The following is a 26,205-nucleotide window of genomic DNA, read 5'->3' as shown; positions in this document are numbered from 1 at the left end:
CCCCCAATATAATTTGAATGTCATTCAGCTTCACATGAAATATGTCATATTTTGTAAAGGAATCTTAGAAAATGCATTTGCAATACAATTAAGTTATATGAAGGGAACCTAGAGAAGGTGGTGTTTGTTTAAAAGGTGGCTGCCCTTAATATAGGCCTAAAGTGAAGGTGAAAATCCTGGTTTGTGTTCATAGTACGGGCTTCGGAGGACTTTACAGCCCTCGGATGAATTAGAAGTGGCCCTTTGAATGAAAAAGGTTCCCCACCCCTGACCTACGTACTTCGTTGTTGCTGTCCACAAATGAGATCCGCAGGGTTTCCATGGCCTGGATGAGCGCCTGAATATTCTGGAATATGTTCATGTGGACGAGTGAGGTGAAGCCGCGCCTGTCGTCATTGGAGTAGCCTGCCCCATGGATGATCCTCATCTGCTTGATAAACGTGCTCTTCCCACTCTCTCCCGTGCCTGCAAACAAAAAGACAGTGTAAACATTTGCATTATATGCATGCAAATGTGGCAAAAAATAGGACAACGGACGGAAGGACACACCCTGTTCCTGATGAGACATGGATCATAAATGTGGATCGGGAGAAGATATAGGACTTTTCATCCGTTATGTGTCGAGAGAAACTTCTAATTTCTCATTTTATTACCTGTCCTTTATTTAACGACAGAAGACCAGCAGCGGCTCTGTACTGGTGTTTACCAGTATTTACCATGAACAGTTGAGGGGGGCAACTGAGGGCCAATTTGTGTAGCCAGGTCGTGCCCTGCTGGTGACGCAACAGCTTCAGCATTGCAACCAATCAGGTCAAGAGCAAAGTACTTTCTGAGCTCCCGCAGAATCGGGAACTCCTCCCACTTTGTTGGGAAGCAAACAATCATTAGCAAATTAAGGGAGGCCGTCTTGGTCAGACCAAGTCTCGAAGAGATTTGAAAGTCGATGATAATCAGGCTACAATTTGTGGGCTCCTTGGTAATTGCCTAGTTTGCCTATTGGTAAAACCAGCTCTGCATAAGACTCATAGCCTATGGATTTGATTTGCACCAAACTCCTGCAATGTATTTCCAATAGTATTATTGCTTCATACTACAGTATTACATTTGGAAATGAAAAAAAAAACAAAAAAACAACAACATTGCACTACTCTGTACTGCGCAGTGCAATATATTGAGTATACGCCGTGCAATATATTGAGTATACGCCGTACAATATTCCAGTAACTACTTCGGGGGGGAAAACGGCAGTTCTCCTGTCATACACTGCAATTTTCTTTTAAAAAGATAGCCGATAATTAGTGACAGATTCAGGTCCGGTAACTGACAGGTGCAACTGACTGAGCACCACCATCTTCCAACTTGTGTCTGAGCACCCAAAACTGATTCTGGAAACAATGTCATAGCTGCACACTACTCACATGTGTGATAGGCGGAATAAAACACTTTTTGAATCTTTATTCATTATTTCATATAACAATAAAGGTCACATAAAAATGCAGTATTACAAACAGTCATGTGTCTGTCTTGATACAATAGTGCTTACAGTGAAGTGCACATAGGCTGATAAGTAACATGGTAAGTGCTGCAGGTAAAACTGCTGTTCCTCTGACGAGATAAAATAACCCAAATAGTGAGGACACTGAAAACAGGGGCAGCCACCAGGGGCAGGCTACTTCGGTCAGCCAGCAATGGGATGTTTAGTGTGAATGTAATCTGAGTAGGATGCTGTGTGGCGCTACCTGGTGGCTCATGGAGACATTGTTTGTGTGTACATTGTGCAATTGAATACTGTATTTTATCCCCAGACAGGTGTGGGCAAATGGTGACTTTCTTCACAGTCATCTCTAAATTAATGTATTCTTTAGGCTATAAAGAACGCGTACGACTGCGCCTAGGCCTATATCGTTTATGCGTAAGGACTCCTTTTAAGTGCCTGAATCAGATTGCTTCCTCCAACTCTGTAGGCCTATCTCAGATTGCTGCAGAAATGCGAAAAATGCAGTTGTCAGGAAACACTTTCACCGCACAGGGTAGCCTACAGATCAGATGTGCCTTTTTCTTCCCTAGGCCTAGGCTATATGCAACTTCTCTACACGCTGAACAGGTTTGGCGCAAAACAGTGATAAGACAATGAAGGCAACATGGCAAAGAACGAGGAAACATACTTCATTATAACTCTTGGACATATTTTTGCATGTTTCTCGGGGCTTGTGCAATAGGCCTAGGAAACCAGTAGCCGACTTGAGGAGTGCGATAGAGGCAAATCTCTTCTGAGTCAACTCCACTGAGTTATAAAATGTGGATGCCATTCTACGTTATAGCGTAAGCGAAACCATCGCGGACAAGTCGACGATGAACGATATTGAAGATAACTGTCAGTAGACTACATCTTTCATCTACAATCATTCACCTGGGCATCTCACCAGAACGGTAAGCTGAAGCAGCCCACGGTGGTTTCCAAAGCATACCTATTTTGCATAACCGAGGCTATTTGAATGCATCCTCTGTGAATGCTTCTGTAAACAGTTAATGCATGCTGAGATAGGAAAGATACTCCAGTTTTTACGAATTGATTAACTTTTCTCTGATTTAAATTTTACAGTACTCTAAATTTGTAAGGCGCGCTGGACAAGGTCAATAGTGGCACGCACAAAATCAGCCAGGTGAGTGAAGGAATGCAGCCTGGAAAACCATTAGCCATGAGGATAAACACAAAAGTCGCACTCCAAAATAGAACTACTTACCTAATAGCAAGAGTTTGACTTCCCTCTGCGAGTCCCTTTTGGCACGATTGAGTTGTCTCTCTATAGCTTTGTGGATTCGGATGCGTTCCCTGTCATCGGCCGATAAGCAACACTCAAACTCATCCATCTGAACAAATTCCACCTGTTCAGTTATTAGTCGTAGCCTTTGAAGATGAACTTCCAACCTCCAAAATATTACATAAAATCTGAACACAAAAATGGTCTCCGAGATGGAACTCCTCGTCTACCAAAGTTAATTCAAATGGACGGCGAAACGCAATACTTATGAATAATCTTACGCGTAAAAATTCCCGAGACGAGGAGTTTCCAGAGCGTCTGCGCTCAAGTAAAATACTGCATTCTTCCGCTTCCTACGTGGAATGACACGGAGTAACAGGGCGGGTTGCATTTCAGGTGTTCCTAGTGAAACGTGAGCCCCGAGGTGGATTGTTCAGTAGAGATTTTGCACTGAATAAACTACCTGTGATTGCAAAGGCAGTGGTGATATTGAGTAGTGAATGTAAACCTGAGGTGGAAAGAGAAAAGAAAATGGTACTCAAGTTAAAGTATCTTTGCTAATTGCATTCTACTCAAGTAAAAGTAGGCCTACCCATCTAATACTCTATTCAAGGAACAGTAAAAAGTACTTCACCAAAATGTAATTGGAGCAGTTTTTCAGTAACTTTTAATTAGCTTTCCTCTCGAGAATTCCTCTTGTTTTATTATTGTGCATGCCATTTTGTCTCGATCAGCCTTTTTTTCTTTACGCCAGGATCTAGTGCAGCCTAATTGAGTAACGTGCTTGGGTCAAAATGTAGGCCTACCCAAGTACAAGTAAAAGTAACATTTTTTTAAAAACTACTTAAAAATGGCAGAGTACTCATAGAAGCTACTCAATTACATGTACATGTAGCCTAATTTAGTTACTTTCCCCTGGTAAACTGTTGCTTGACTTACTGAAAACTTTCATAGGCCTAATGTAAACAAGCGCACAAACGCACGCACACACGCACACGCACACACACACAAAGTGATACAAAGATACAAGCTTGGCTTTTATAAACTGGAATAATTTATTCCATAACATTTAATTAGAAAGCATTTTAGAAGACTGTTCTAATGACAATGCTTTGAGAAAAAAAAGAAAAGATCTAGGGAATACAAAGACATTTGAGAGTGAGAAGCAGCACATTGCGACTGGGAAGCCTTGTGCTGTGAATAAGAGATTTTTTTAGGGTGCCATTTCTTCTGTATACGAAATGGTAGCGCAAATCATTAGCATCCAAAATCCACTTTTTAACTCGTCGAAACCCCTGCCGGTTGTTCTGTGATATGGGGACAGTACTGACAGCATCATCACCATCATCATCATGGTTGTTGTTTTCGAAAGCACTGCTGCTGCTGCTCTGGTGCCAGGCATCAGTCGAAGATGCCCAAAGCCGCCCGCCCCAAATAAACACCCATTGGCCGACTAGAGTCCAGTGCTCCGCACAAGGGTGTGTGAGGGTGTATGTTTATGTGTGCGTGAGTGCCCGAGAGGTTAACTTGCAGTCCATTGTGTCCACACACCCGAGTGACCTCCACCCCAAGCGGGCAGGGAGAGCCACAATAAGTCCCGTACCGGCGACCTGGTCCCTGTGAGGGCGTGTCACCGTGGGTGGGCGGGCGTGGCTGGGCAGAGCTAAGCTGGCCATCAGCACGTCAGTCACAGGTGTTGTACACAATGTACACAGGAGTCCCAACACAAATAAAAAAAGGCTTCAGAATTAGCAAACACAGAGACTTCACATGCTAGCCGCTTCAGTAGTCCAGAGTTCAGGGGGTGACTGTGTGAGAGAGAGAGAGAGAGAGAGAGAGAGAGAGAGAGAGAGAGAGAGAGAGAGAGAGAGAGAGAGCGAGAGAGAGTGATGGGACTTCTGGCCAGCATTAGAGTACTGTACAGGACAGGAATGTTCTTTACATTCAGAAAAAAGGAGGGAAAACTCGTGTTCCAGAACTAAATTTTAAAAAGTTGCATTTCCACAGACACCATTCCATCTTCATCATCTATATATATATAATTGCAATTCAATAGTCTGGTCTGTAAACGTTTCAAAAGAAAACAACCAAACAAAGAACGTAAATTAAAAAAGGCCAATGTTTCACTCAGTAAGACAAAGCATTGTACACAGGTGCTTGTAGGGCCCTGGTGGGACCAGGAGGCGGGGAGAGGAGAGAAGCAGAGGCGAGCAGGTCGGCTGGGAATGCAAGAAGGAAATCTGAGCATCCCGCCTCACTGCATACCCGCACAATGTGCTGCTTTGATAAAAAAGAGCCCCACAAGGAAGTGTGAAGAGAAAGACTAGACTGTGCCAGTAAGCTTCCGCACTTCCAGTCAAGCTTCCCCGATGCAATATCGCAACATTTTTTCTTTGTTTTTCGAATACAGAAAGAAAAAGAGCATTTCTCTCTCAGTGAAATACTAGTACCATGGTTTTTGGACTGGACGGTCTTATTTTTCCGGTCTTCATTAAAAATTAGCTTCATTTCTTCAAGAATTAACCCCCCCGCACCCACCCACCCACCCTTGCACACCTTTCCAAAAGTCTCACCCCCTGCACAATTTCAACGGTACAGAAACTAGCAGACAGCTCAACAATACAAAACTTCAAAAAATGACACTCCTTGTTTCAGTCGTCTCCAGAAGCAAAATCTGAGCGCATGATTGGGGGGCTGAGTGGTCCCCGTAAGAGGCTCCTTAAAAAGAGTACGGTCCTCCTCAGCGCCTCTCTTATGGGAACTGCTCCAATATCCTCTCCAAAACTTATAGGGTGTATTCAGGTAAATTGGGTCACTTTTTTCCATTAACTTCTATGCAAAAAAGTGGCCCAATTTACCTGAATTCACCCCTGTACCACAAGCCCTTGTAGAGTCTCAACGTCCACTAATATTTCTCAAGATAGTCTTAATGCAAAACACCTTTATATTAACCATACCAGCAAAAAAACAAATAACAACCAACAAAAAAAACTGTTAAAAAGCCCTTTTGCAAGGAATAATTATTCTTTTTTTTTTTTCGAAAGGAAAACAAGAGGAACTTGCTCGAATGTGAGAAATGAACTGGAGAGCGTGACCCCAGGCTGAGGGCCTTGGAGGTCCAGAGACTTGGCAAATGTGGGTGTGGCAGCTCACATGTCGGCCGTCCTCCACGCCCATTTTGATTGGTCGAGAGGAAAGCGCTCATCAAACAGACCATCATAACGTCGTGAAATCAAAATAGAAGGGGGGGAGGAGAGTGTGAGAAGTGGGTGGCGACATAAAAAGCACAGTTCCTTCCACAATTACTTGATTGTACACAAGAGTGAAATTGTGACTTTAAAAACAAAGTGAGTAAATTTAAAAATCAAGAATTCACAAAACACTCCTCCCTCACTCCCTCCCTCTGAGGTGCAATATTGCACTGACAAAAAAAACAAACAAAACATGGCTACTCGACTTAACGGGCCAGAAATTGATTTGGCAAAAAAAAGGCGGAATGGTTGAAAGCATCACTTTAACACACAAGTGCAGCAGTGGAAACCACAGATCCTTATGAGGGAAGCCAGTATGTAACTAGCGCCTTTAATCGCCCCAGACGAGGGCAGAAGATGCGCTTGAGAAGTGGCCATACTGAGATCATAACACTTTGAACCTTATAGTGTGGCTAAGGGACACCAGACGTCTGACACTGCTGTAGAGACATGATTGTGACTTTGTATATGTTTAGGGAGTGGTATATGTTTTAATAAGTGTGTGTGTGTATTAGTGTGCACGTCTGTGAGGGTAGGGGAAGGGTGGTGGTGGTGGTTTTAGTGGTGCTATATGCATTTGGCAATATATTTATATATGACAAGCATATCTGAGAACAATAAAATAGCAACAACAAAAAATGTGGCACATAATTCGATTCAACTCCATAGCATAATACCACAACAACCATACAATATACACTCATTCTCATGTCAAAAAGTGTGTGTGAGAGAGAGAGAGAGAGAGAGAGAGAGAGAGAGAGAGAGAGAGAGAGAGAGAGAGAAAAAGAAAGAGAGAGAAGAGTGCCAAGCCAAGACCTGCCTACCGCATGTGTTAGCCTCCCCTTCAGGCGAGTGACTGAATGCTTAATTAGTTGCAGTAATTAAATATACAAACAGAAGTTTAAAAAAAAAAAAAAAAAAAAACAGACATCAGGTAGTCCATCTTGAAGGTTGGTAATAAATGAATATTTTGTGCCCAGAAACAAAAACGAGTCAGCCAGACAGTCGCAGTCTGTAGTATTAAAAGTGTTTGTGTACATTCTTCAAATTTCATCCTGGAGATGGGATGGGGGTAGTAGTTTGGATAAGGAAAGAAATAAAGTCGTTTTGGAACATAAAACAAGTTCCTCCAAAAAACAAAAGAAAAACAAAAAAAAACTTTGTGGTCAGGATAGGGGTGTGGTCATGGCAGACTACGTTTGTTAGAGCAACTCTCTCAAAAAGAAAAACACATTTGCGTTTCTTCTTCTGCACAGTAAACACTCACTGACAAGTGATTATTAAAATGGAATAATAACAATAATAATAATTATAATAATAATTCAACAATATTCAAGATGGACCCTGTGACCAAGCGCCAAGGTGCAAATAAATAAGTACACAGCAGTGGACAGTCTGGGTAAGTATTGATATCGTAGCCCGTGTTCAGGAGAAGGCGTCTTTAAAAAAACATCAGCCACCACGGCTGTGATGTAAGCGCAAGAGAAAAAAATGAAGGATGTTCGCACATCGCACACTCGCCTTTTCAACCAGGTCTGGGGTGGGGGTGGCGATGGCGATGGGGTGTGGATTTGGTCTAGAGCACGGGAGGGGAGAGAAGAGAGGAGGAATGAGGATGTGGTGAGGGTGCTCACTAAAACAAAAAAATCACAGCGACCGGCTTCAACCCATCTCCTGAGTGAGTAGATGAGTCTGTGTAGTAGAAGCGTGTTTGCGTTCTCTTAAGTGAATGAATCTATAGGCGGGTGGGGGGAGGGGGGTTTCGAGACGACAACCTTTCCGGTCATGGGACAGATGCTGGGGTCTAGACCAGGGTGTAGGTATCTAAAGAGGTGGATGGGACGAAGTGTCGTTGGGCTTTAGATGAGACTGGAGACTGAGGATGGATAGATGAAAGAGCCCTAGGGAAGCTGTAGGCATCTTGAAGTGTTGCTGGGCTCTAAACCAGGTTGTAGGCTAGGGGGGTGTCTTGAAGTGTCGCCAGGCCTAGACAAGATTGTAGGCGGAGGCGGAGGAGGAGGAGGAGGAGGAGGAGAAATAGGAACAGGTGAACTGGCCTAAGACAGGCTGTTGGCATGGTCGGTTGTAGGCCGAGCAGGGATACTGTAGGTGAATGGGCCCCCTGGGTGAGGCCGTAGGCATCTTGAAGTGTGGCCTAGACTGTAGACCAGGTTGTAGGCGGAGGAGACGGGAGTGGTGAATGGGCCCTAGACAGGCTGTAGGCGTGGAGGCCCTGGGAGAGGCCGTAGGCATCTTGAAGTGAGTGAGTGTGTGCTGTGCTGGGCTCTAGACCAGGTTGTAGGCATCTTGAAGTGAGTGAAGTGTGTGCTGGGGGGCTCTAGACCAGGTTATACTCCTTGAGGTTGAGCTGCAAGATGGTGTCCTTGACGGCGGCGAATACGAAGCGGATGTTCTCGGTGTCGGTGGCGCAGGTGAAGTGCGAGTAGATGATCTTGTCGCTGTCCGGGTTCAGGTCCACGAACATCTTCAGGATGAACTCCCGGCCCGCCTGGGCATCCCTCTGGGGACCTGACAAGCAATCATAACACGACCAGTCAGTTGGCAACCATATCAATCATGCCCTGTCAGTTTCGACCGTAACATGGCCAGTCAAGCTCATTTCAACACTGCACTGCACAATAATTAAAAATAATGGTATAAGCTTTTAGTCTAAGCCATTATCAATGAGAAGCACTGTATGATGACTAGTGTAGTACGTATTTATTACAGTACAATCAAAGTGCATAACATAAGACTACACTACACTAGATACTAGGGCTGTAACGATACACTCAATTCACGATTCGGTTTGTATCACGATTCATGACCTACGGTTCAATACACCCCTCGATTTTACATTTGCCAACATTATAATCTTTATGAATAAAAACTATGATAGTTCAAAGGTAGAATAGGTTACAAGAGGCTACAAATATTTTTTTTAAAGTTTCTATATAATAATGATGATGCTTGGAAGCACCATCACTTCATATCATGTGGTTGTTTTCTGGGCAGATGGGTATCAAAACGTTAAAAGGGCGCATCACGATACTGCCTCTTTGTATCACGATACAGTATCGTGACTCTGTGTATCACGATTTCTCGGTTCGATACAATATTGTTACAGCCCTACTAGATACACAATTACTTAATATAGTATTGGATAATCCTTCAATAAGTGAAAGGTTGTAACTGAATAATAAATTAATGTCCAATTGGAGCGCTACCTGGCCTTCATCAAAGCTTTTAGCCGATATGCACCTAAGTGCTTTAATCACGCTATGCCCATAATAAAGACATTTTAAGTTTACAGAAGATGAGTGTCTTGGCGTCGTACTATTTTTGAAATGATATTTATGTACATGTATATATTTGCAGACATCTCTCCTACCCACCATCGTATTCTGGGAAGTAGTCTACCAGATGGGAGTAGGTGATCTTCTCCTCCAGAAGATCCTTCTTGTTGAGGAAGAGGATGACTGACGAGTTCTGGAACCAGGGGTAGGTGATTATCGTGCGGAACAGCGCTTTACTCTCCTCCATGCGGTTCTGGCAGGAAGAGAAGAGCGTAAAAAACATAAGAAAAAAAAACAAATTTGGCAAGGTTATTCTTATTATTTACATTTATTAATAAACCGTGTGTCCATGTTTCAGCCTAACCGTGCAAACATACTGAACGCGACAAAAGCGACAACGGTGGCAGAAGTAACTGACTTTGTATAAAGGAGCTGGCGGCAAAACAGACAAAGCGATTTGTGCAACAAGAGGCGATTTGAGCAACAGTTTGTAGGTGAACCTTTTAGCGAATATTATGGCAATGAGCTACCAAGCGGTTCGGCGACTGCTACCGCAGCCAATTGGAATGTCACTGTGCTTTAAACGGTCATACTCTGTCACTTTTATCGCTCGTATCACTCTTGCTATGTAAACAGTCCAGTGACACTTTGTAGCTTTCGTCTCCTCTGGTGTCTTCATGCGGTAAGCCACCTCACTACCCAGCAGTGAAGGGGGGACAAACAGTCAGTTATCCCAGAGTTAGCGATAGACTGGGCCCCAAATGGAGTCCCAATTAAATTGTATATATTGGGTGGGGGGTGGAGGTCCTTTCACATGATGACCTTTCCTGAGACCTAGCAAAGTTGTCAGTAGCCCTGCCTCACAGTGCCACTAATGTAATGACCTTCTGTAACACCGTCCTGGCTGATATGTTAGAAAAAAAAATAATAATAATAAAAAAATACTGGAGTTCTTCGCAGGCATTCAAAGCAAGTAACTTCAGATTTGCCTCCATCTAGTGGTGGATCACAATTAAAATAAAAAAAACAGTATTCCCCATCCTCCAGCTCATTTCCTCCCAGGCTAGTCAACACATATGAACAAATGGTCCTTCAACCTCTTCCAGCATTCTTTCATGCCACTATTAGACATATTTTGGTTGAAGTTTAAAAACTCAAACAAAATCACATCAAAATCGACAAAATGTAATGGTTGTGCAGTTGCAGTTTTGTAACACAGGAGGGCGCTACGCTGAACCTGACAGGCCTGGTACAGTATTAGTGGCTTGTCAAGCAGCAGCACAGACAGATTAGCCGTTCATACAATTATGAAAGCAACTGTTGAAATAATGGCTAAACCCCTACTGCTCATACCGTATGCTCTTCTAAAATGTCCTGAGTGAGCAAACACTGCCACCTGCTGGACATATGCTGAACTGCAGCCTGTTGAGCCCACAGTGATGCATTACCTCAGCGATTCTCAAACGTTGGGCCCTGAAGGTATTCCAAGTGGGCCTTGAAATCGTTTTCTAAAAATCAAAATAAAATTTGTGCGTATGTTGCTATTGACTATTTGCTTGAGTTTTATGTTTTATTAAGTCAGAGGTGGGCCCGGAGCGTTTCTGAAAACTTCAAGTAATCCCCAAGTTGGAAGAGTTTTGGAATCTCCTGCATTACCTCATAACAACCACATCACTGCTTCACAGAAGCAACTCTTTCAAAACACAGACAGTGACCCGTTCTGCCCTCACCACACATAAGATTTACTTTTAAGACTTAATCTACATCTACATATTTTTTAAATAATTTTACATAAAATTAAAAGATGGCACGCACACACATCCGTGCAAACACACAACAAGAACATACACAAATGCAAGCGATGGTGTTCAATGGAATACTGAGCAGAAAAAAATAATTAAAACTTAATTACTGCTTTACAATAACATGTCGTGAGCAAATATTATTAAAAATATTATGGTGCAAGCACTAATACCTGTTGAGCCTTTAATTACAACAGTATAGCAGGAACGCCCATGGAAAACACAACACATGTCTGCAGCTACGGAAAGGTGTGTGTGTGTGTGTGTGTGTGTGTGTGTGTGTGTGTGTGTGTGTGTGTGTGTGTGTGTGTGTGTGTGTGTGTGTGTGTGTGTGTGTGTGTGTGTGTGTGTGTATGCGCAAGCGTAGCATAGCAGACATGGATGGAGAGAATAGGCAAACACAGGTATTATTAGGTAAAGGAGAGAATTCACACACCGTCAATCAGATTAAAACCCGGATGAAAATTTGAAAGAGAATGAGAGTGAGGGAGAGGTGGAGAGAAAAGCAGAGGGACAAACTGTACAGTAAATAAAGACAGACAGAAACCCTAAGCATCACTCCCCCTGCTGGTGGCTGGCAGGCGTTGCACTGAGGACATCCCTCCTTGAGTTCTTCCCATTATCCTAACTCCTATCCTCCCTTGACATCATTGACGACAGAAGTTTAATTTAAAGTGTCAAAAAAGCACATTCCAAGGTCATTTTCTCAATTGCAATCAGGATGTTGGAAGGGGACATAATATCCCTCAAAAGTTGGGAGTGCCTTGGCTGACAGCGGCTGACAAACTGAATGCGTTCCAATATGCGCCTTTGCTTCCTCCACTTGTGCTTGTGGCCTGACCCCGCCTCCTGGCCCCTCCTCCGTGGAGAAAACAATAAAGTTTCCCAGCTGTCAGCCTAGCCACAACAACTTTTGGGGGACTGTTTTTCATTCATCATCCCAATTGCAAATGAGAACAAGACTGAACAATTAAGCTTTTGCAAGATATTGAAATATAATGCTGATGTCAATGATGTCATCATGACATATTACTTCCTGGTACGAGGCCACAATCACAGGTGGACAAAGCAAGGTCACATATTGGAACGCAACCACTTTGCTGTTTTCTCCACGGAGGCACGACGTCCGCAAAGCATGACTCCACAAGTCACATATGACGGCACGCAAGTGGAGGACAGGAGTTTGGATATCGGAAGGCGCATCTAGTCACTTTAGACTCCCTCATTGACTCACCTCGTTGTCCGATTCCACCAGCACCTGGTCGTACTCGCTCAGCGCCACCAGGAACATGATGGACGTCACGTTCTCGAAGCAGTGGATCCACTTCCTCCTCTCTGACCTCTGACCCCCCACGTCCACCATCCTGCCGGGACAGACAGACCAATCAGAAGACGACCATGAGATCATCAGGAGGGGAGAGCACAAGGAAGGTACTATCAGGCCGGCAGAGAGCCTGATTATCATCAACATCAGCACTGTAGCCAGGCCGTGCCCTCCTAGTGACGCAACAGCTTCAGTGTTGCTACCAGCCAGGTCAAGAGTCAATGCAAGTACTTTCTGAGTTCCCGCAAATATGGGAACTCCTCCCACTTTGTTGGGAAGCAAACAATCATTAGCAAACCAAGGGAGGCCATTTGGGAAAAGCTGTTTGGGAAATGTTAATTGTTATGCTCTTGGTCAGACCAAGTCTCGAAGAGATTTGAAAGTCGATGATAATCAGGCTACCAGCAACGGCCTGGCTGGCCTGAACACAGTAAAGCAGCGAGCAGAGCCAAGGGGTAAAGGTTAATCTCCAGAGAGAGAGAGAGAGAGAGAGAGAGAGAGAGAGAGAGAGAGAGAGAGACGGACAGAGAGAGAGAGAGAGAGAGAGAGAGAGAGAGAGAGAGAGACAGAGACGGACAGAGAGAGAGAGAGAGAGAGAGAGAGAGAGAGAGAGAGAGAGAGACAGAGAGAGACGGACAGAGAGAGACGGACAGAGAGACAGAGAACAGAGAGAGAGAGAGAGACGGACAGAGAGAGAGAGAGAGAGAGAGGTGTTTATGACCCACGACATTCGCTACGACTGCAGAGAACTTAAGAGAGACTAACAGCAAGAGCAAGTGTCCTGGGACATAAAATGGCTTTTTTACAAGAGTGTGCACGAGGGCGCACATGTGAGGCTGTGAGAGTGTGTGTATACCACCGTCTGTCCCCACCTAAAAGCAAAACCTCACAAACGACATTAACCGCAAGACAGACATAAAGATAAAAGGAAGAAAGACTCAAGACTCTCCATGACTGAGAGGACGAGGGCCACATGTTACCATCCCTCCCCCTTCCTCACTCACCACACGTCTTTGGTGGGTCTCGTTCTGCAATTTCACGGCATGTCCCATTCTGCCCATTACCTCTATATATGTGAGGAATAAACGAAAGACGTGGGTGGTCTACTACTACAGCACCCTCATCCATGGCTAAAGTGCCCTTGAGCGAGGCATCTAACCCTACGTTGATCCAGGGGCAAGCTCTTTTCCCTAACCAGCCATAACACATTGAGCATAGTGTAGTGCGAGTGGAAGTTCATTTGGAAGACACTGGATTTGCTTGTGGAACTTGGCTTCCTCAGTTCTGGTCTTACATTAGGGAAACCAATTGCAAGACTCTGCCGATCACAACTAAAGTATATGATGACATAACCCAAGTATTGATCTGGATACATTTTTATAATAACGTGATGCCATAACCTGGATATAACACGATATAATGACCTGGACGACAATTGTTGTTACATTACAAAATAACATTTAAAGTAATGACTATTAATGTTAAGTAATGCAGCATTATTTTACGCAATGCAGCGTCATGTAAAGTAATGTTAACTTAAGAATTTCCAAAAATTGACATTTTTAGCTGCAAAATATACTGTTCTTTGGTCATACATACTACTAAATATTAGTTTATTACTCAGTAAATATTCATGAAAAGATCAAATTTGGCAATAGCAGCATCATTGCAATATACCTACTCTGGTCACCATCCTACAAAGGGCACCTTTAAGTAAAACAACGTAATGTAAAGCAACATTATGTGAAGTAGTGTAATGTTATGTAGAGTAATGCTGTGACATGCAGACTAATGCAGCTTGATGTAAAGTGATTAGGGCTGTAACAATATTGTATCGAACCGAGAACTCGTGATACACAGAGTCATGATACTGTATCGTGATGCAAGGACACTGTATCGGCATATGCCTTTTCAAAGTTTGTTAGCAGTCCAGGAAACAACCACATGATATGAAGTGATGATGCTTCCAAGCTTCAAATCATCATTATTATATTTAAACTTTTAAAAGTTATTAGTAACCTCTTGTAACCAGGCTTTTAGGCAGGATTTTTTTTAGGGTATCTAACTTTCTTTAACCTGTCATTGTGCGTGGCGCCGCACGGCTTTACCGCACGCCGTCGCAGGTGCCCCGCGGCGCCTCGACCCGCAGGCACAAGTAGGGCCCTATGAAATCCGTTTTAATTTTTCTCAAATTCCGTTTTATTTTTTCTTTTGAACTTTTTGAACCAAAAAATCTTATTTCTTAGTTATTTAGTTCAAACTGGTGGGTGGACAGAGCCAATCACTCATGGTTGAATGGTAGGTAGAGAAAAGAAGATTCAATTACCTAATAGTTTTTCTGCCCTCCAAAATATTTCAGGTAATACGGTAGCTGAAATTTACATGCGCATATATTCTATTATGTACACGTGACGCACCCAACAAGAAGGCGAATTCACTTCTGATGCATTCAATTTGGACTCGGGCTGCATCAGGTTTTCTCGAATAAGTTTGGCCATATTGCAAGTGCAGCTACATTAGAGACATTTTTGTTCACGTAATATGTAGGCATTAAATAGCGTCGCAAAGTCCCTACCTACCTTTTCACACAAGCACATGTTTTACAAGACGGCCGTTTTCTTCTGATGATGACTTGACCATTTTTCAAAGTTGCTGCTAAGTTTTGGTCACTATGCTTCGTGGCCAACAAAGTTAACAAGACATGATCAAAGCATTGCCTGTTAAGTTTTTATTTTACAGCGGTCACGTCTGTTGTAACAAACTCCAAACTCGTGCCTCGCATCGGATGATTCCATTGTTTATTAAAGTGTTTTAGGGCGATCTTGGGGTATTCTCCCCCGCAAAATTTGTACACTTCTAATGTTCTCAAACGCAATTTCCTACAATTTGAGGAGCAAATTTTGTTGCTTAAAATGACCACACCATAACATTCTCGAGCTTACATTAGTATGACGTTTCCACATGGTTTTTCTGCCCAACATAGCTTCAAAACTTTTAATGAAGAATCATTGCGACGTTAAGCGACTCGAGGGACAGACTCGCAGAAGCGCGAGGGGAGGGGGAAGGGGGGGACGAGCAGAATGCGCTGCGCTGCGCTGCGCAGCGCAGCGTAGGACAGACCTGGAGGATGGAGCCGGTTAGGTGTATTTTATATTTTATCTTCTAAAACTTCCAAAATGGCGGTGTAAATAAAAATCGTCCATCGTGGGAAAGCTCGGACTCGGCGAATTTTGAACATCAGCATGGTTAACGCAGACAAAGTGGAAAAAATAGGACGTCTTTAGGGAGTCCTACTAAAAAAGTAGGGCGTCCAATTTTTTGTTATTTTCAAAATAGGGCGTCGAAAAGACGCCCAGACGCCCCCCTAGCTAAAAGCCTGCTTGTAACCTATTCTACCTATAAACTACCATCACTTTTATTTATAATTTTATTTTATAACGATAGCAAATGTGAAATCGTGGGGTGTATCGAACCGTAGCAAATTGTGAGTTGAGTGTATCGTTACAGCCCTAAAAGTCCTAGTGAGCGCTGTGGGTGGTTACCTGAAGATGACGCTCTGCAGGTCGAAGGGGTACTCGATGATGCCCGTGGTGGGCACCCTCACCCTCAGCACGTCCTGCTGAGTGGGCACGTAGCCCGTCTCGGAGATGCGGTCCAGTGCATTAAGGTAGCTGAGGAGAGAGAGAGAGAGAGAGAGAGGGAGACAGAGAGAGAGAGAGGAGAGAGAGAGAGAGAGAGAGAGGGAGACAGAGAGAGAGAGAGATAGATTTTTTTTATTTGAATTTTAAAGCGCTTTATTTTGAATCAAAAAGTATGAACACTAACAGAAACCACCTACCCTAAACAAAATCAAAGACAATCATTCAGTTAAAAGGTGGGAAAAAAAAATATCATCTTGATCTGTCACAGAGCAGAAGCAATCAAAACTACACCATTTGTCTTTAAAATAGTCCATTGCCCCAGTAAGTTTAAGAGAGAGAGAGAGAGAGAGAGAGAGAGAGAGAGAGAGAGAGAGAGAGAGAAGAGGAAGACTCAGAGCATGCACTACATCCAATCACTTTAAGAGATTGTGTGAGGAGTCCACAGTATGTCGATATTTTTTGTTATACACATCTCACATGTTCCACTGGAAAGTACAGAACATTAATAACTGCAGATAGAATTAAAAATCATTTGGGTTTTGTTTTGCGAATAGAGGGAGATGATTTTAAAGTGTACGACTTGTCCCTCTACTCATCCCCATCACCACATGACTTAACAAAAACAGAGGTAGAAGTGAAGCTGGACTTTTACAATAGACTGAAACACCAGGCCCGACGACCTCCACAAACAAACTAACTAATGCTCATCCCCCTTCCAAAGATTAAATCTTGATCTTGACTTCTGCTCAGACTGGCCAGTGGTTCATACATACACACACACACACACACACACACACACACACACGCACGCACGCACACGCACACGCACACGCACACAAAGGCAACTCCAACCCTGTATGATGCCAACTTCATGTACTACTTTGGGCATACCATGCCCTGATATCACACACACACAAGTTAACATGCTGCTCCACAGGTAATTCATGCACTGGAGTTCAGGACCAAGACATGGGCCCAAGATTTAATAAAGCAGTTTTTGCTGCCAAATTCGATTGCTACTCAAAGGCACAGGCCAACTAAATGACTTAATTGAATCACCGTGGAGGAAGAGACGGGGAAGAGAAGAGAAGAGAAGAGAAGAGAAGAGAAGAGAAGAGAAGAGAAGAGAAGAGAAGAGAAGAGAAGAGAAGAGAAGAGAAGAGAAGAGAAGAGAAGAGAAGGGAAACGGCCGAGAAGTGAAGACAGAAACAGAGAAGAGGTTTAGGGTGAAAAGAAAAAGAGAAAAGAAGAGAGTTGAAGAGAAAATGAGAGAGCAGAAGAGACAGAGGAGAGGGGACGCAGTTGAGAAGAGGATGAGGACAAACTAATAGAAAAAGTTGAAGGGAAAAAAAGATGGGAGAGAGGTTGAGAAGAGAGGGAACGGGAGGAGGGCAGGAAAAGAGACTAGATTCAGAAGAGAAAAAAAAAAGAACAAGTCAAAGACAAAAGAAGATCAGAGAAAAGAGGAGGTCAAGAAAAGAGAATAAAAGAGAAAGAAGAGAGGAACTGACTATTTGGTGGAGTCTGATAAAGACAAACAAAGAAAAAGAGTTGAAGAGAAGAGAGGATGAGAGGAGAGGAAAACAGAAAACAAGTCAACGAGAGGAATTCGCGAAAAGATATGAAGAGAAGAGAAGAAGAGGTCTAGAGAAGAGAAAACAATTCAAAGCGAAGAGAAGATCAGAGCAGAGAAAACAAGTCAAAGAGAGGAGGGGATCAGAGAAAAGATGCGAAGAGAAGAGAAGAGAAGAGAAGAGAAGAGAAGAGAAGAGAAGAGAAGAGAAGAGAAGAAGAGGTCTAGAAAAGAGAGGAGAAGAGAAGAGAAGAGAAGAGAAGAGAAGAAGAGGTCTAGAAAAGAGAGGAGAAGAGAAGAGAAGAGAAAAGAAAAGAAGAAGAGGTCTAGGAAAGAGAAGAGAAGAGAAAAGAAGAAGAGGTCTAGAAAAGAGAAAACAATTCAAAGCGAAGAGAACATCAGAGCAGAGAAAACAAGTCAAAGAGAGGAGGGGATCAGAGAAAAGAAGAGAAGAGAAAAAGATGTCTAGAGAAGAGAAGAGAAGAGAAGAGAAGAGAAGAGAAGAGAAGAGAAGAGAAAACAATTCAAAGCGAAGAGAAGATCAGAGCAGAGAAAACAAGTCAAAGAGAGGAGGGGATCAGAGAAAAGATGCGAAGAGAAGAGAAGAGAAGAGAAGAGAAGAGAAGAGAAGAGAAGAGAAGAGAAGAGAAGAGAAGAGAAGAGAAGAGAAGAGAAGAGAAGAGAAGAGAAGAGTCACTGACTATTTGGTGGAGTCGGAGAGCTGGTACTCCCTCCGGCGGTCGTAGCACTCCTGGATGCCGGGGTCGATCCACAGGCTCTTGATGGCCTCCACGTACGGGTTGGAGAAGGAGGACACCTTCTCCACGTCCACCTCGCGAACCACGTTGGCCATGCCCTGATCACATGCACACACACACACACAGACACACAGAGGGAAGAGCACACAGTGAACACCTTCTCAACGTCCACCTCATGAAACCTCAGAAAAGATCAGGCAATGTGCATGTGCACGCGCACACACACACAGACACAGACACACACAGACACACACACAGACAACCTCATGCACCATTTTGGCCATGCCCTGATCACACACGCACATACGCACATGCACACACACACACACACACCACACACACACACACACACACCACACACACACACACACACAGAAGAGCAAACTGTGAACTCCAACTCTGCATGATTTCCACCTAGCACACCACAATGCCCATGCACTGATCACACACATGCACACAGGAGGTCGAGATGTCGAGACAATTGTTGCTCTGCGTAACCAGAGGGGAAAAACACAAAGAGCGCCTTTCAGTCATGTGTTGCCTGATTGATGCCACCAGAGACAGCAGTGGGGGCAAATGAGTTGAAGATTAAGAGGGTACAGAGATAATAAAGAAGCCTTTCATACGCTGGCACTCATCTACTATGGCTGCTGCCATGACTGCTACCACTCCGGCGCTTCCTACTACTATACAGCATGTATATGAAGAGCTCTTTTCCAAAACGCTATATCCACCATTTTTGACTTTTTGCATTTTAATATTGGAATTGACTGTTAAGAAGTCCTATCATCTATGTGTGAATTCTTGCCATTCAAATGTTTTGAGAAAATACTTTTTAAACCTCTATAAAAATCATTTTGCAATGCAATTCAATGGAATGCCCAATACAAAAATGTCAATTCCCCAACATTCTATAAAATGGATAGATCTCATTTTGGAAAAGAGCTCATCATATATATATATATATACTACTAATAGTATGCTACTACTAATACTACCAAGTGTTACGACTACTACTACCACTCCTGCACTTCCTACTATATGTATATGTATAGAAGTGCTACTACGAATACTACCAAGTGTTCCGACTACTACTACTGCTGCTGTTGTTGCTGTTGCTACTACTACATCAAAGGCTACTACTAATAGTACTAAGTGTTAAATGTTCTTATAAGTACACTACCACTACGATAGTGATTGCAAATACTGCTAATACTACTACTATATTAAGTGGTGCAACTACTACTACTATAGTAAGTGGTGCAACTACTACTACTTTAAGTGGTACTACTAATACTACATTATTAAGTGGTACTACTACTACTACTACATTAAGTGGTACTACTACTGCTACATTAAGTGGTACTACTACTACTACTAATACATTAAGTGGTACTACTACTACTAAATGTTAGGCTACTGTTCTTACAAGTAGCACTACGAGTTTTATTACCAATACTTCTTGTCCAAATGTAGTAAGTACTACAACTACTATTACTCAGACTACTATTACTTGTTGTTTTAATAAGTCATAATACTGCTACTGCAACATCATCATGAAGCTTAGGCCTACTATTACTCCATACACTTCTCGTCTCAATACGCCTCATACGCAGCTGTCTGTCTGGCCCAATTATGTCTGCGTTCCCAGTTCAAACGAAACCAGGTTTCGCTTTCACTTCTTCAATATAACACTAACACACACACACGCACACACACACACACACACTGTGACCCACAAACGAGTAACTTTTGTGAGACTTTGGCGACACACCGTAACACTTTTTACAACACACACACACACACACACACACACACCAAGATAGCAGAACTAGGCCTCGCTTCAGGCTCTAACTGGAAATGGAAAAGAGGTGACGGCACAATTTTCTGTAAGGCAGTGAAATTGTATAATTAATTTCATAGCTTGTGGAGGTGAGGGGGGGGGTGCGTGTGTGTGCGTGTGTTATGTGTGAGTGTGTGTGTGCGTTTTGGGTAAATCTCGTTAGGCCAAGCTGCATGATTAACCAAAGTGATTCTGTCCCCCGACACCCCCCCCCCCCCCTCTCTCTCTCTAGTGGCTTCGGTCTCATGAGCTGCCTGGCTGGCCTACTTGGTGTAAAGGTGGAGTGGCAATGGGGAGTGCCGTGCTCTCTCTGGAGAACATGAATGGGAGCGCGAGACACAAGACAGACTCAAGGCGGCTCAAGACGCAGCTGAATACACTGGATGATATTAGGGCTGTAACAACACACTCAATTCGGATCCTATCCGGATTTATCACCTACGGTTCGATACACCCCCATGATTTTTCAAAATGTATCTTTTTGATGACTGTTTATAAGTAGAATAGGTTACAAGATGTTGCTAATAATGTAAAAAAAAGTTTAAACATAATTGATTGATTTGATTGATTGATTGATTTGAAGCTGGAAGCACCATCACATCATATCAAGGGGTTGTGTTCTGGAATGAAGGGTAAACAGAAATTTGAAAGAGGATATCACTACACTGCCTTCTTGCATCACGATACAGTATCGAGACTCTGTCTGCATATCACAAGTTCTTGAATTGATACAGTATTGTGACAGCCCTACAGGATATTACAACTACTACTGAGCAAAGGTGAAGTCATGGGGAGTACTGTGCTCCCTCTGCTAATATGAATGGGAGCTCAGTTGGGACACAGCTGAGTACACAGCCTATGCCCCCCCTCCCCCCGTCCCCCTTGTGACCAAACTTCACTTCCTCTAAATGACAACAATAATGTGTAATAACTTCTCATCAAGACTCATCTGAGTCACAATATTACCAAAGATAGTACATGACAGTATATTCTTTCCTGAATTATCTCTGATAGTACATCACATTGCAATAATGACTGCCTCCCCCATGCATGTAATGTGCAACTGCTTTCTATGACAGTAAGCTACTATTACACATCACTGTTCACTTGCATTAGACCCAAAACAGAACACACGACTCCAACTTAGCTTTCTGAAAAGCCCGAATAAAAAGTTGATATAGCGTGCAAACAACTGAGAAACATGAACGCTGATAATGAAGACAAAAATCACAACAGAATTAACTAATATAATAACTTGTAACAGACTGATGTTCAATACCTTTTTTTTTTACCCTTTTTTAACTTTTGAGTCTCATTACCATGTAACAGCCACTGTGACATCTGACTTGACTTCTACTAGTCACTACTACTACTACACTACTACTGTGTGTTATGCAAGTAATGGGGGCGCCTCTTTGAAATGATCTGTGAGGGACGATTCTGACTTGAACATGTAGGGCTACTTAATCTTTGTGTCCGAAATGTTCAATCGTTCACTCAACATTGGGTTAATGACATTGCTTTACATTGTTGTTACAGTGTTGTTTACATCGTTTTAACCCTTGTGCACTAGGTAGTTCGGATTCTGCCTGTTCGTAGCTGCCAATACTTGGATTTCCTGGATTTCAGAGCCATCTTCCACCTGATTCCCAGCGCTCTCCTAATACAGTCCAGGTAATCTCCCATAATTTCTGACCCCTGACCCGACAGCCATTCGTTTTTTTGCTGCCACCAATCATAAAAATCTCCCGGATTTTGCTACTTGAATGTTGACAGGTATAGCATTGCTTTAGGGTGCGTTCCAATATGCGACCATGCGTCCTCCACTTGTGCTTGTGGCCTCATACCAGGAAGTAATACGTCATGATGACATCACTGATAATAGCATTATATTTCAATATCTCGCAAAAGCTCAATTGTAAAGTCATTTTCTCATTTGCAAACTGGATGGTGAATGAAAAACAGTCCCCCAAAAGTTGTTGTGGCTGGGCTGACAGCTGGGAAACTTAATTGTTTTCTCCAAGGAGGAGGGGCCAGGAGGCGGGGTGAGGCCACAAGCACAAGTGGAGGACGAAAGGTTGCATATTGGAATGCACCCTTAGTGATGCTGTGTAAACCCCTTGCAGGTTCAGCAGGCTTGCTGGTGAGGGGAGTGGAGATATCTGAACACACCCTTCTGATGCCAGACACCTCTGTCAGGCCAGGTCAGTGCCAAGCCAATCCACACTGTCTGGAACTTCCTGTTGGGACAGACTGTGCCTGTAATCCCAAATCTATTCTAACGCAGAATACTAAACGGGGCCCACTTGGGGTTAACTTAACCCCCTGGTTCTCGTCTCAGATAAAACCACACGCTCTGGCTGTGTGTGTGTGTGTGTGTGTGTGTGTGTGTGTTTGCATTCAATGCCTTTCAAACAGTACACATTGTACACTTTTTCTAAAACAGGCATAAATAAGGTGAAAGAAAGAGAAAGCAGAGCGAGCGAGGGAGGGAGGTATCCCAGTATCCGTACCGTGTTGTGCTCATACTTGTAGGGGATCTGCAGGGTTTCCATGGCTCGGATCATGGACTGCATGGAGGTGAAAATGTTCTGGTACACCAGCTTGGTGAAGCCGCGCTTGTCGTCCTCCGAGTAGCCCGTGCCATGGATGATACGCATCTGCTTGATGAAGGTGCTCTTCCCGCTCTCGCCAGTGCCTACCGAGTAGAGTACAGAGGGGGCAAGGTGCAAAGGTCAGGGCTGGTTTGGGAGAGGCAGCGCCAGAGAGAGTAGAGAGAGAGAGGTTCCATTGGCCCATTGTTTCCTGGTTATATTATGGCCCCCCTTAGGCAGACCTAGGCAGACCTAAGGACTGTTCTATTCATTGTAGGAGCATTATGACACGCCCCTTTAGGCAGACCGGAACCTGGTCGCGTTAGGTGCCCATAGCAACCTATTATGTTGGCATATCTCTATAGAATATCTCTGGCAGCGCACAACAAAACACAGCAAGTGGTGGCCATAAATGGTGGAATCTGGCCTGTGTGTAGGCCTTAAAGCATAAACAAACCTACAGTCCAGCATTCTCTCACATCTCTTTACTTTGTTACTTTGACAGCTGAACTGGGCCGGGATGCGCCATCCAGATTACTAGAGAACTTGTGGCGGTTTTGCTGATTAAAACTGATGGCATGAAGCCTATGAGAAGCGTCAATGGGTTCAGCAGAGGGGGCAGAGGCTACTGTCAATAACAGTGACCCCGCAGCGCCTGCTTTTACTACAGCATGGAACATAGTCATGGGGCCTTTGTTGATAGCCATGTGGTTACAGTGAGTTACAGCAAAAGAAATTGTGTTTAATTCGTAGGAGAGAGGGGATGCAATGATGGTTCATATAGCCAAGGCGTGTGTGTGGTGGTGGTGTGTGTGTGTGTGTGTGTGTGGAGGGGGGGGGGGGTGTAATACGCCCATTACAGTTCAAGGAAACAGTAGACAGTAGGCTACTGCATTCTGATGGACGTGAAGTACTAAACCTAATGTATGGCTTTAAAACAAACAGCTCTGACATGATGATAGCTGCCCGTGACATAGGTGTCAGTAATCTGTAGTGTAGCTCTACATCTGGAGACTACAGAGCTGCAAAGGTTTGTGAACACCCACACGTTTACAAATAACGAGTGAATGGCAATGTCGCCTACCACGCTACAAGATTTAAAAGATTATCATTCACACAAATTCGTGTCTTTATCGGTGAAATGTGGGTTAAACCGCACCAGCCATGCCCATAATTACATTTATGCCGCTGTCTCGTCTACCGCCTTATTTACATACACAAAAGTTTTGCATAAATGACAGCAATCACGGCAAACATGTCTAGGAAGAGGAACGTCTGTGTGAACAAGGGAGGTTTCGCCCTTTCTTACCGAGTAGCAGGAGCTTGAGCTCGCGACGGGCGTCTTTCTTGTCCCGGCGGAGCTGCCTCTCGATTTCGTCGTTGATCCGCCTGGCTTCTTTTGCCTCCTCGCTGAGGCAACACGCCATTATGGAGTCCAGAGTCATGATTCTCCGAAAGAAAACGCCGTGGGTGACTGTGATGTTTATTCAAGACTTTACAAAAGATCCATCGAGGGAAACCATAAACCGATGCATGGGTGTACCTATTGCCACGCACGAAGATGGTGTGTTTTCCAGCCCAAAGAAAACAGATGTAAAATTCGATTCATGAAATTGTCCGCGGAAATCATACAAAACCACCTATTTTGTGGCGTGGATCACCCCGAACATAAGAATACCTTCTAAACAGTATCTCACACAAACCAAGAGTGCAATCCAAGCCCTGTTGATGTCCTTTTAATTCTTACTTGAGCAACAGATCCTTTTGGAATACTGTCTCCATAGTCATCCGTTCTTATTAGCTGTGGTCTTTCAATCTTATCAGGTATTTCTTCCTAACAAAATCAAATGCTTCATCGGACGAAAAAACGGGGAAGTCCTGCTGCTATTTTGCGTTTGACAATCCCGAAAAATAGAGTCAAACGCTTCAAAATAATGTTTTATATTCAAGTCTTTTCCCCCAATAGCTCGACTCCGGGCGTGGTAAAGCTGAATATGGCGGACTTTCACTCCAATTCCCTTCGAACCACCAGACTGGAATACAGTTATCTATTGGAAAATCCTATGAACACAATATCAAAGCTTGTAGAAAACAAAATTGAGCACGATGCACGCTATTTTGACCGCATACCTGAAAAATAAGCTGTGGCATTTTGCACCCGGTTAATTCCTGTTGAAGTACCTTCGATTCCCACTTTCGGCTATTCCATATGTAATTTCATTACAGGCACCATCCACTCCCCTGCCATGTGACGTTTTGAACTGAGGAGGGGTGTGTTAGGCTGGGAGGGCGCTGTGTTGGCTGCCTGGCTGAGGAAGCAGTTTCACCCAATGTGTGTGTGTGTGTGTGTGTGAGTGAGTGAGTGAGTGTGTGTGTGTGTGTGTGTGTGTGTGTGTGTGTGTGTGTGTGTGTGTGTGTGTGTGAGTGAGTGAGTGAGTGTGTGAAACACGACACATCCACAACTTCTTAAACAGTCACAAAGTAGTAATACGATGCATCCACTAGCACATCCGCTATTTGTTTTGTGATCCAATTGATATAGGCACGTGCCATATTCTGTTTTATTTTGTTTGTTTCACCATCGAGCAACACCCCAACTCCCGTCGCAAACATCATGGTTTAGGCTACTATTGCGTTAATTTGGATATGTTACTTTTACTTTAAAATACAGTTAGTTTATTTCGTGTTTAGCTGTTATTTTCCATTGTTGAACCGAAATGTAGCCTACTTGTTTTGAGCGACCACCTCCCAGTCGACAAACCCTCTCCACGCCTCAACAAGTCCAGTTGGATGTCATGGGACGGAAGAGGAGTCCTTCTACGCCCATAGGAGAGGCTTGTCATGTCCTCAGAATGTCTTCTTCCCACCGTCGCTAAGACATAAACCAAGCTGACCCTATGGCCCTTCACTGGGAAGTTGGGGGAGGGAAGATGTACTCCCTACTCGCGATGCACAATAAAGCCAAGTGATACAATGTTGCAAACCATTCTCGCTGCAGTCAGAGTCGTAGAACTAGACAGGCCTGGCAGATAATAGATGGCTCTGGCTGCAGTCATCAGCTGAAACAATGTATCAATGCAACAATTAATTCTAAGACCTTCCGTGAGTAGAGAGCATTGAGAACTAACAGTGGATGGGAGGTGGAATTCCTACCACGGGCTGGTGTAGTAAACCCTTAATAAACATCAACGTGACTTGTCTCTCCACTTAATGTAAAACGACTTACCATTTTTAACCCTAAAGGAGCAAGGATTTTACCCCAGTTCTAGAATTTTACCTGAGTATTCTATAGCTCCCATAGAACTCTGTGTTAAAAATCCTGCAGAGGGTCTGTGACATCATAGTGACAACTCAAAATTCT

The 26,205-nt window shown here is 43.6% G+C and overlaps 2 protein-coding genes across 2 annotated transcripts in view; both read right to left on the bottom strand.

The window, feature by feature from the left end:
- LOC134458154 (guanine nucleotide-binding protein subunit alpha-11-like) overlaps positions 1-3,104 on the bottom strand; it is a 10,405-nt gene extending 7,301 nt beyond the window's left edge. Inside the window, exons 1-2 of the mRNA XM_063210307.1 lie at positions 2,745-3,104; positions 281-465 (exon numbers count right to left, since the gene is read on the bottom strand). Of these exons, the coding sequence (XP_063066377.1) occupies positions 281-465; positions 2,745-2,871 (312 nt within the window). The 5' untranslated portion in view covers positions 2,872-3,104. The remainder of the gene's footprint in view (positions 1-280; positions 466-2,744) is intronic.
- Positions 3,105-3,799: 695 nt separating this feature from the next.
- Positions 3,800-25,141, bottom strand: gnaq (guanine nucleotide binding protein (G protein), q polypeptide). Its single transcript, XM_063210306.1, has 7 exons — positions 24,154-25,141; positions 22,764-22,948; positions 18,351-18,505; positions 15,978-16,106; positions 12,346-12,475; positions 9,409-9,562; positions 3,800-8,542 (listed from the first exon to the last, which is right to left on the bottom strand). Exons 1-7 carry the CDS (start codon positions 24,287-24,289, stop codon positions 8,352-8,354), a joined length of 1,080 nt encoding a protein of 359 aa, XP_063066376.1. The 5' UTR covers positions 24,290-25,141; the 3' UTR covers positions 3,800-8,351.
- Positions 25,142-26,205: the final 1,064 nt, after the last annotated feature.

This window comes from Engraulis encrasicolus, chromosome 11 (assembly GCF_034702125.1).
Source record: "Engraulis encrasicolus isolate BLACKSEA-1 chromosome 11, IST_EnEncr_1.0, whole genome shotgun sequence".
Lineage (NCBI taxonomy): Eukaryota > Metazoa > Chordata > Actinopteri > Clupeiformes > Engraulidae > Engraulis > Engraulis encrasicolus.
This window is presented reverse-complemented; position numbering and strand designations above follow the sequence as displayed.